This window comes from Panthera uncia, chromosome A2 (genome assembly GCF_023721935.1).
Source record: "Panthera uncia isolate 11264 chromosome A2, Puncia_PCG_1.0, whole genome shotgun sequence".
NCBI classification, from domain to species: domain Eukaryota; kingdom Metazoa; phylum Chordata; class Mammalia; order Carnivora; family Felidae; genus Panthera; species Panthera uncia.
This window is the reverse complement of record NC_064816.1, coordinates 13,003,367-13,013,794: the sequence shown is the minus strand read 5'-3', so window position 1 is coordinate 13,013,794 and position 10,428 is coordinate 13,003,367. Positions and strand designations below refer to the sequence as shown.

Sequence of the window (10,428 nt, the reverse complement as noted above, 5' to 3'; positions counted from 1 at the left end):
ATGTAGAGAAAGTTATTCTGTAATGTGAGGCCGTGTGTGGTGTGCATGAGAGAAGGAGCCACTGCCGGACGGGGGATCTCAGGGTTGGTGAGACCCAGGAGGTAGGAGCACGAACCCAGACTGCTCGTCCCTGGGCCCCTGTTGTTTGATCTGCAGGCTGGGACATCCTCGGGACCTCTGCCTTTGCCGTTCCCCCTGCCTGGAATGCCCTTCCCCGCATTTCCCCGTGGCCTGGCCATGAACAAGGCCACGTGTGTCCAAGTCTCAGCCCCGTGCCCAGCCTGTGGCTTCCATGTGCTCTTGTCTCAGCTGCATGAGGCGCACGCAAGCCCACAGGCCCCGCCGGAGTTTGTGGTTTTCCCAAGAATTCCAGTGCCGGCCGGGAGCGGCCCCCAGGTGTGCTGGACGCCAAGGAAAACAGGAGGTGAGCTCATGGCCCGGCCGCAGGCAGCAGGCAAGGTGGGCACTGTCAGGGCACAGGCTTCACTAGAAATGCCCAGGTTGGGGCTGACTGTTCCCACCCAGCCTCCCCGCCAGGCCCGCTCCTCCTCCCTCACCCTCTGTGGCTCCCTATTGCCCTTGAAGACAGCCTGAGCTCCACACCGCTGGCACTGCATCCTCCTGAGCCCCCACATCTCTCCACCCTGAGATCATTCCTTGTAACAGACCAGACTCCTCTCTGTCTCGGAATCTCCACATATTCTGTTCTACCTGGAATGCCTACCACCATTTTTTTTGTTTTTTCTTTTTTTTTTTTGCCTGGCCATGTTCTCCTCACCTTCCTGGTCCCAGTTTAGCATTCCCTCCTCCTCGGAGAAGCCTACCCAGATTCCCCCCACACCGGGCTGGGTCCAGCACCTTGTTGGGGCTCCCACTGCTCTCTGTGTATCCCCATCACAGCTCTGGCCCCTTTGGGTGATTATGCAAGCGGCCTCCCCACCAACCTGGGCTCCCCTAGGGGAAGGGGCCCCCTCTGGCTTGTTCGTCCTGTGTCAAGAGTCCAGCGCAGGACGTGACACACGGTAGGTGTCCAATGTGTGTTTGTGGAGTAAACAGATGTGTCTGAAACTCCCCCCTCCCCAAGCCACACGTGCTTCACTATGTCAGAACTGTCTTCACTTCGCTCTGCTGATCCGAGTCCTTCTTTTCCTTTAGGTTTCCCTTCCACCTCCTCCGGGAAGCCCTTGGTGACTTCTCTGGAACCTCCCAGGAGAACAGACCGGGCTATGACCCTGCTCTGATTTCACCCTTGCCCCTTGCGGTGGCCTTGGGCTAGCCACTTCCCCTCTCTGGGCCTCAGTGTTCTGGTCCATACGACCGAGGCTTTGAGCACTTGGAAAGCGGGTGGAGAGGGTTAACTCCAGAAAGTCGAAGTGTTTTGTAGCTCAGGAGCGAGGCTGAGCTGGGAGGGACGATTTTCCTGATTAGAAGTAATTTTTATTTTTATTACAGGCTGTTCCCACAGCGGCTGGAGCGGAGCTCGGAAGGTATGGCGAAGTCTCCGCAAACAGAAGTCCTGGCCACCCCCCTCAGACCTCCTCCAGCGGGAGCCCTTTGATTTGCGCACTCCTCTGCTGGGGATGGAAACAGGCACCGAGAGATGTCATTTGCCTCATTTTGAAGCAAGTGAAGAGGGAGTGGAGGGCCAGTCGGCCTGACTGAAAGCAGAGTCGGGGGTGGGGGTCCTAACTTTTAGCGTCTCTTGACCCGTTCCCCAGGTGTGAGCTGAGGGGAGCCGCCGTGCGGATTGCTTCGTACTGTTAGGTCCCAATCTTGGCATACAGCAGGCACTCAATAGAGAAGTGAGAGAGAGGGCTGGCGGGTGGTCCCACTTGACTCCCTGCCCTATCGACCCCTACCCCGGCTCCCCGTGACTCAGTTTCCCCGCCGTGTCCGGGTTCAGCAACACCGGGCGGGGCCTCGAACGCAGAGGCCAGCGCCATCTGTTTACCTTGCGGCTGGACGCTGGGCAGGGCCGCGGGTGGGCCGTCCCCGGAGCCGGCTGAGCCGCCGGGATAAATACGCCCCGCGGGCCTCGTGGGCAGCAGAGAGCGAGCTGCAGTCCAGCTCCCCGCCGCCGCCATGGTTCCTGCCGCCGCCTGCGTTCTCCTGCTCACCCTGGCAGCCCTCCGTGCGTCGGGCCAGGGCCAGATACAGATAGGTAAGCCGCCCCGTCCCCCACGCGTGGCCTCGACCCCCAACCGTACCGGAGGACCCGTGAGGCCTGGGGTCGCGGCTTCTTGGGGGCTCAGGGACTGCTCATCGGGGCATGCAGGTCGGAGAAACCAGGCAGCAGGGCGGACGCTCAAGGAATGAGGGAGTCCCAGGGCCCTGCCGCGGTAAGGACTGGTGTGGCGGGGGTCCCCAAACCCCGACGCCCCACCAGCGCCCCCTGTCGGCGCAGGTGCAGATCTGGGCCCGCAGATGCTTCGGGAACTTCAGGAAACCAACGCGGCTCTGCAGGATGTGCGGGAGCTGTTGCGGCAGCAGGTGCGGACCGGGGTGGGGGGGGGGGGACGGGGAGTGCGGAGGAGGGGAGTGAGGCCTGGAAGAGGAGGAGAGGCAGGGGGATGGGAGAAGGAGGTGCCGGTGGAGATGGAGAGGATCGTGGGTACCAAGATCCAGGGAGGAAGTTGTAGAAAAGAGGGAGAAGGGAGTCCCAGGGGTAGAAGGTTCCGCGGGAGATGACAGGGGTCTGTGGAGGGGGGGAGTCCCAAGGAAGGAAGAGAGGTGCTGGGAGGATAGGGAGTCCGAGGGGGTGGAGGGAGGGTCCGAGGGGAGTGGGTGGGTCTGTGGGAAGGGAGTCTGGGGGAGGGGAGAGGAGACTCAAGGGAGGAAAAGAGGGATGGGGCCTCGCTGACTACACCCCGTCTCCCCCTGCACCGCAGGTCAAGGAGATCACGTTTCTGAAAAACACAGTGATGGAGTGTGACGCGTGCGGTGAGCACAGCTGGGGCGGCAGAGGCGCGGCAGGCGGGGAGATCGAGAAGAGTTGGGGAGACAAAGACGGAGACAGCGAAGGAAAGACCGGGAGGAAAAGGGACAGGAAGAGACGGAGGCTGCCAGATGGAGAGACTGGATGAGGGATGGAGAGAGACGAACAAGGAGGGGGAGACAGAGACTATGGGAAGGGAGAGGGGGACACACGAAAAGAAGCAGAGGCCGTGCGAGAGATGGAGGGAGATGCAGAGACGCTCTGGGAGAAGCAGAAAACTGACGCGCGCGGAGATGCAGAGACCGGAAAAGCCTAGCGGGCCTGGAGCGGGGTCCGGGGCGGGGTCGCAGAAAGCCCGGGATCTCGCCACGCCCCCAGGGGCGGCCCTCCAGGAAGGGGCGTGCTCCTGATGGACTCCGCCCCCGGGGCTGGGCCCTGACCCGCCCCACTTCACCACCCGCAGGGATGCAGCCAGCGCGCACCCCAGGTCTGAGCGTGCGGCCCCTCTCCCAGTGCGCGCCCGGCTTCTGCTACCCAGGCGTGGTTTGCACTCAGACGGCAAGCGGCGCGCGCTGTGGACCTTGCCCCGCGGGCTTCACCGGCAATGGCTCGCACTGTGTCGACGTCAACGAGGTGCGCCCGTCCCCCACCCCACCGACGACCCCCCTATAACACCGGTCCCTACAACTACCGACCTCCCCAACGATTTCTTCTTCGGCTGAAAGTGTTCACCCGGAGGCCCTCTTCACCTCCGGGGGCGCCCGTGCGGACGACCCCCTTGACGCCGGGGCGGGGGGGCACTCATCCAGGCCACTTCCCTTACCACCAGTGACGCCGGTCCCGCCAACCCCCTCCGTAGCCAGTGACGGCCGCCCCGACCACTCTCCTACAGCCGAGAGTGGTCCGCCCCAAAGGCCCCCCTCACCTCCGGGGCTCGGAAGCCCCAACGACCCTCCCACCACCGCGAGGAGCCCGCTCGGACCGACCCTCCTACGGCCGGGCACGCACGCCTCGACGGCCACTTCCCCCCTCTGCTGGGGACTCCCGCCCTCACAATTCCTTCCCCCGCCCTTGAGCACCCAGCCCATAGGCTCCCAGGAACAGCCCCTCTCTCCGCCAGGTCGCTCCCCTGCCCCCATCAAGGCGAAGTCGCGTCTGACCCCTGGAATAATGGCCTTTGCCCCACAAGCCCCCTCCCCCCTCCAAGTGCTGGCTAATGGCCCTTGAATTTCCTAAGTTCAAGCCCCCAAAATCTTGAGGCGCCGCTCTCGACGGGGCTCTCCTCCTGCGTCCTCTGACCCTCCGTGGCCTTTCCTCCCCCAGTGCAACGCGCATCCCTGCTTCCCGCGCGTCCGCTGCGTCAACACTAGCCCGGGCTTCCGCTGCGAGGCTTGCCCGCCCGGGTTCAGCGGCCCCGCCCACGAGGGCGTGGGGCTGGCCTTCGCCAAAGCCAACAAGCAGGTGAGGGCCGTGGAGGGGTGGGCTTCATCAGGGAAATGGTCCGCTAGCCTTGCGGCTATTTTCCTGCCTGGCTTCAGTGGGAAGGGGTGGAGCCCGGGCCCGGGGGCCCGGGGGATGGATGGAGGAAGGGTCCTCATCAAGATGGTGGAGGTTGGGGGAGGAATGTAGGTAGGGGAGAGGTAGGATGCAGAGGAGACGTGAACCGGGTGGGAGGTATGAGGGGTTTCTGCGCGGGGGCGGTGACCTCTGCGCTCCCTGCCATCCAGGTTTGCACGGACATTAACGAGTGTGAGACCGGACAGCATAACTGCGTCCCCAACTCCGTGTGCGTCAATACTCGGGTAAGGCACGGTAGGAGCGGGGAAGGATCGAGACACTGGGGGAGGGTGAGAAGTGGCAGGCAGCCCGAGCTCACTGCCCGCGCGGCCCGGGCCCAGGGCTCCTTCCAGTGCGGCCCTTGCCAGCCCGGCTTCGTGGGCGACCAGGCATCTGGCTGCCATCGGCGCTCACAGCGCTTCTGCCCCGACGGCACGCCCAGCCCGTGCCACGAGAAGGCCGACTGCATCCTGGAACGCGATGGCTCGAGGTCGTGCGTGGTGAGTGCGGGCGAGCAGAAACGACCTTGGCATGGGGTACGAGGGGGTGGGGTGGGTGGCGAACACGCCGGGGCACCTACTCACCACCCCACCCGCAGTGCGCCGTTGGCTGGGCGGGCAACGGCCTCGTCTGCGGCCGAGACACGGATTTGGACGGCTTCCCCGACGAGAAGCTGCGCTGCCCGGAACGCCAGTGCCGCAAGGTGGGCGGGGTCTGAAGGGCCAGAACAGCGCGGTGGTGGGCGGGGCTCCCTAGCCACGCTCCTCACGCCGGCTGTGCCCTCCCCCCAGGACAACTGCGTGACGGTGCCCAACTCAGGGCAAGAGGACGTGGATCGCGACGGCATCGGAGACGCCTGCGACCCGGATGCCGACGGGGACGGGGTCCTCAACGAGCAGGTGGGGCCAAACGTCGGGGCCTAGGTTAGGCAAGGTGGGGCTGTGGCTTGGGTGAGGGAAGTGGCCTCAGAGGATGTGGATTGGGGGGGGGGGGGCGGGGTCCAGGAAGGATGACCGCTGCTCTGCGGAGGAGGCGGGGCCTCGGAGCTGGTCTGGTCTGGGCAGTGACATTTGCCCCTCTAGGCCTGACCGGCCCCCCCTCCCCCCGGTAATCGGCCCTGTCCCCCAGGACAACTGTAAACTGGTGCGGAACCCAGACCAGCGCAATGCGGACGGCGATAAGTGGGGTGATGCGTGCGACAACTGCCGGTCCCAGAAGAACGATGACCAAAAGGACACAGATCAGGACGGCAAAGGCGACGCCTGCGACGACGACATCGACGGCGACCGTGAGAGCAGCAGAAGGGAGGGGGGCAGGGAAGGGCAAGCACCGAGGGGCGCGGCTTGCCTGAGGGCGGAGCTCGGCTAGTTTTTGAAGCTGCTGCGGGTGAGCTCGGTCCAGGGCTCCAGGGACCACGGACTGTGCTCCTGCGGGCAGAAAAATAAGGCTGGGACACGACGCGAAGGGGCAGCGGCAGGAACATTTGGAGGAGGGGAGGGCGGCCCTGTGTCAGATGCTGCAAGGAGTTAAGTAGTTGAACGGAGACGTGAGCCTGCAGTTTAGGGCCAGGGAGGTGCCAGTTTTATACCTGGGGCAGACACTCAGCATGGTGCGTTCCCAGTGCCAGCGGAGGGTCCAGCTGATCTTGCTCTGTGAGTGAGAGCCAGTCCCTTCGCCCGCCGTCCATCAAGTCTCTGAGGCTTGGGCCAATGCCCTACTTGATTTAACTTTGTAGCGCTGGGAGCCCCGAGAGGCGCACGACTGTGTCCCAGGCTAGCCCCAGGTTTGCTGCTGCCTTGCCGAAGTTAGCCTGGTCCCGCCCCCAACCTGGGATCCTGTGCTGTCCCCCTGCTTCTCGCAGGGATCCGAAATACGGTGGACAACTGCCCAAGGGTGCCGAACTCAGACCAGAAGGACAGCGATGGTGATGGTGTAGGGGATGCCTGTGACAACTGCCCCCAGAAGAGCAACGCAGACCAGGTGAGTGCCAGAGGCACCCCAGCTGGGTCAGATCCCTGAGGTGAGCTCCAGACTAGTTAAGGAGACTGAAGCGCCGTCTAAGCATGGTTCCTTGGGGTCAGGAGGACCTTGGTTCTGGAACTCGGGGTCGGTGGGAGGCTTCTGAATTCCTCTGCCTTGATTTCGGACTCCTGCATCCACCTTCCCTAGAGTGATGTGGACCACGACTTTGTGGGAGACGCTTGCGACAGCGACCAAGACCAGTAAGGAGGCCATCTGGGGTGGGGTGGGGACTGAGGGTGGGCGACCCCGACGCAGCCCTCTGGGAAATCTCACTGTCTCTCTGTCCCACCCACCAATTCTAGGGATGGGGATGGGCACCAGGACTCACGGGACAACTGCCCTACAGTACCAAATAGTGCCCAGCAGGATTCAGATCACGATGGCCAGGGTGACGCCTGCGACGAGGATGATGACAACGACGGGGTCCCTGACAGTCGGGACAACTGCCGCCTGGTGCCCAACCCAAATCAGGAAGATGTAGACCGTAAGGGCAGGGGGCAGGGCCTGTGGTGGGTTAGAGGCTGTTGTAGAGACCTTGGCACGTATGGGAGGGGCTGGGACGTGGTATGGGCGGGACCTATAGCAGATGTGGGCGTGACTAGGCCCTGGGCGGGGCTGGCGCTGACTCCACCACGGGGGTCTCTCAGGGGACGGAGTGGGCGACGTGTGCCAGGGCGACTTCGACGCGGACAAAGTGGTGGACAAGATCGATGTGTGTCCGGAGAACGCCGAGGTCACCCTCACTGACTTCCGGGCCTTCCAGACGGTCGTGCTGGACCCCGAAGGCGACGCTCAGATAGATCCCAACTGGGTGGTGCTCAACCAGGTGGGGACAGGGACCCCGCGGAAGGTGGTGGGATTGGGTCCTAAGCTGGGGGCGGGGGAACCGAGGACCCATGCGGCAGACCTGAGGCCCTTCTTCCCTTGACCCCATCAGGGTATGGAGATCGTGCAGACGATGAACAGCGACCCTGGCCTGGCTGTGGGTGAGACAGGGAGAGGGGTCCAGGCCGTACAGCTAGCCGAATAGGGGGCGGGGCCAGGGGCGGGTCTGAAGTTAGGAAAGGCGGAGCCAGGTTGAGTCTGGGCTCTGGGGTCCAACAGTTCTGGACTCTGAAGGAGCGTGACCCAAGGCATGTCACAGGCCCAGGGATGTGGTCGTGGCTGGACTCGGCCGGTAGGGATGGGGCGGGTATATGGGTGGGGATCTGGGCCTAGGGGCAAGTTGGACTCCAGAGGGGCGGGGGCGGGGAGGAGGCAGGGCCCCAGTGGGGAGAGCCCCACTGCTCCCTTCTCTTCCCCAGGTTACACGGCCTTCAATGGCGTGGACTTTGAAGGCACGTTCCACGTGAACACGGTCACGGATGACGACTACGCAGGCTTCATCTTTGGCTACCAGGACAGCTCCAGCTTTTATGTGGTTATGTGGAAGCAGATGGAACAGACATACTGGCAGGCGAATCCTTTCCGTGCAGTGGCTGAACCCGGCATTCAGCTCAAGGTGTCCGCGGCCCTGCCTGACCTCCCTCAGTCCCTGAGCTCTCTAGGAGGCCCCAAATCCTCCCAAGGTCTCCCAAAGCCTTTACAGCCCCCTAGCATCATCCTGTGGACCTTAGAGTCCTTTCAGCACCCCCCTGGATTCCTACAGGCCCTCAAACACTCCCCTAGGGCCCCCAAACTTCCTTCGGGCCCCGAAACCTCACGGAGCCCTAAACTTCCCCTCAGGGTCCAAATCCTCCTGCAGAACCCCTAGACCCCAGTAAGTCACTGAAACCCTCCAGCAAATTCCCCAAATCCTGTAGAGCCCAGTTTATCCCATGGACACCCAAAACTTTCTATGGGTCACTAAGTCATCTCGCAGACCCCTCCAAATCCTGTCAGACTCCAAACCTGTCCACGGACTCCCAAATCCTCACGTGAGCTCCCAGACCATCCCTGCCCGCCCCCCCCCCCCCAATACCCGACCTGCAAATCTCCACGTGGCCCCCAAGAAGGCTTCCTTGCAGGTATCCCATCCAGGCACCCGAGAGCCTCCCACCACTGCCAAAACCCGTCCCACCAGGCAGGGTTCTGCAGGGCTCCGATAGGCTGTGCAGTCTCTGACTCTGTTCCCCTGTCCCTGGGCATGGCAGGCTGTGAAGTCCTCCACAGGCCCCGGGGAGCAGCTGCGGAATGCACTCTGGCACACAGGGGACACAGCGTCGCAGGTGCGGCTGCTGTGGAAGGACCCCCGCAACGTGGGTTGGAAGGACAAGACGTCCTACCGCTGGTTCCTGCAGCACCGGCCTCAAGTGGGCTACATCAGGTGGGGACCTCGCCCCTTGCCAGTGGACCAGAAGTCCCTTGCTCTGTCCTGGCTCCTGGAGGTTCAGGGGACCTCGGTACCCTTACCTGTAAAATGGGAATGATACGGGCAGGTAGAATTAGCTGTGTTTGGCTCTGGGACATGACACTTCTCCTAGGACGCAGGACACAGCAGGTCCTCAGACGGTGGGGTCCTACTGTGTTTCTCAGTCCCCACTGCACTGCCAGGAAGTCCATCCTGTCACACGGGGAAGCTGAGGCTCAGGTCAGAAGCCCCACCTGCCCTGAGAGTGGCCCAGGCAGGGGGGGGGACACACGGCCTCCACTCCCAGAGAGGAGGGGACTCGTCTTCCAGGGCAGACGCCAAGGCCTCAGAGGGGAGGGCCTAGCCCAGGGCCCCACCTCGCTGTCCCATCCTCCCCCCAGAGTGCGGTTCTACGAGGGCCCTGAGCTGGTGGCTGACAGCAACGTGGTCCTGGACACGACCATGAGGGGTGGCCGCCTGGGGGTCTTTTGCTTCTCCCAAGAGAACATCATCTGGGCCAATCTGCGTTACCGCTGCAATGGTGAGGGGAGAGCCCTGCTTGGGGGGCGGGGGTGGGAGTCCATCCTGCCCAACCTCACCCCCTCTCACTCGCTGGCCCTTTCTCCACAGACACCATCCCTGAGGACTACGAGACTCAGAGGCTGCTGCAGGCCTAGGGACGGGCGTGGGGACCCACTGCTGGAGGAAGGTCACCCCCAGGGCTGCCCTCAGCACGCCAAGCAGGGAGCTCAGTGCCCGGCTCCGAGGGGTGGCTGGACTGGGGGAGGGAAGGCTGAGGGGCTCAGAGAGGACGAAATAAAGTGTGTGCGGTGGAGTGGCTGGCTGTGGTCTCTGCTTCAGAGAGATCGTGGGGTGGGGCCAGGAAAGGCTGGGCCAGGGACCCCAGACCTGCTAATGACTACCCGTCCCCTTGCCCCGAGTGGCTGGGGACCAGCGGCCTGACTAGGAGTGTCCAACACTGACTGGGGAGGCCCGGGGCCTGCCACTGCATCCTACCCACTTGAGGTCACAGGGCTGGATCCCCACCACCGAGTGCCTGCCCCCAGGATCCTGGGGTCCTTCCCCTTCCAGGCAATAGGCCCAACTAGCTGGCTAGGGGTCGGGGTGAGGGGCTCACACCTGGGTGTCCACGTTCGTGTGTGTGTGTGTGTGTGTGTGTGTGTGTGGCGGGGGGCCTGTGTGTGGTTCCCACTTGATATACCTACTGGCCCACGTTCCATCCCCAGTGTAGGGGAAGGGGCAGGAAAAAAGGAGAGGAGGCAGGGACGAAAACATTGGATTTTTATTATGTTTCATTACAAAGGATGCAAAGGTACAAAGACAAAAGCGTCCACGCCAGAGAGGATGGGCAGGGGCCGGCCGAGTGCGCCCTGAGCCGCCCGCCCCCACCCACCGTGGGCACCCAACCCACGGCCCACGGACATCCACAGCAGAGTGTACATGCTGGGGGCAGGGGCAGAGCCAGCCTGGGGACAGAGGGAAACAGGTGGAGCAGGGCTTGGACCGGCAGGTTTGCATATATCAGTGGTGCCGCCCAGCCCCTTGGGGGGCAGTTTCCTATGGG

The 10,428-nt window shown here is 63.3% G+C and overlaps 1 protein-coding gene across 1 annotated transcript; it reads left to right on the top strand.

The window, feature by feature from the left end:
* The first annotated feature begins 2,014 nt into the window (after nucleotides 1–2,014).
* COMP (cartilage oligomeric matrix protein) lies at nucleotides 2,015–9,678 on the top strand. The gene is made up of 19 exons (XM_049640285.1): nucleotides 2,015–2,161; nucleotides 2,405–2,490; nucleotides 2,889–2,940; nucleotides 3,399–3,568; nucleotides 4,259–4,396; nucleotides 4,663–4,737; nucleotides 4,834–4,992; nucleotides 5,091–5,195; nucleotides 5,284–5,391; nucleotides 5,621–5,780; nucleotides 6,354–6,472; nucleotides 6,662–6,714; nucleotides 6,817–6,998; nucleotides 7,162–7,340; nucleotides 7,452–7,500; nucleotides 7,819–8,015; nucleotides 8,647–8,819; nucleotides 9,245–9,384; nucleotides 9,474–9,678. Exons 1-19 carry the CDS (start codon nucleotides 2,083–2,085, stop codon nucleotides 9,518–9,520), a joined length of 2,271 nt encoding a protein of 756 aa, XP_049496242.1. The 5' UTR covers nucleotides 2,015–2,082; the 3' UTR covers nucleotides 9,521–9,678.
* The last annotated feature ends 750 nt before the right edge of the window (nucleotides 9,679–10,428 follow it).

Coding starts and splice junctions, on each gene's coding strand:
- COMP (XM_049640285.1), top strand. CDS start 2,083: ATGGTTCCTGCCGCCGCCTGCGTTCTCCTGCTCACCCTGGCAGCCCTC. Junction 2,162..2,404: donor CCAGGGCCAGATACAGATAG/GTAAGCCGCCCC, acceptor CTGTCGGCGCAG/GTGCAGATCTGGGCCCGCAG. Junction 5,781..6,353: donor CGACGACATCGACGGCGACC/GTGAGAGCAGCA, acceptor TGCTTCTCGCAG/GGATCCGAAATACGGTGGAC.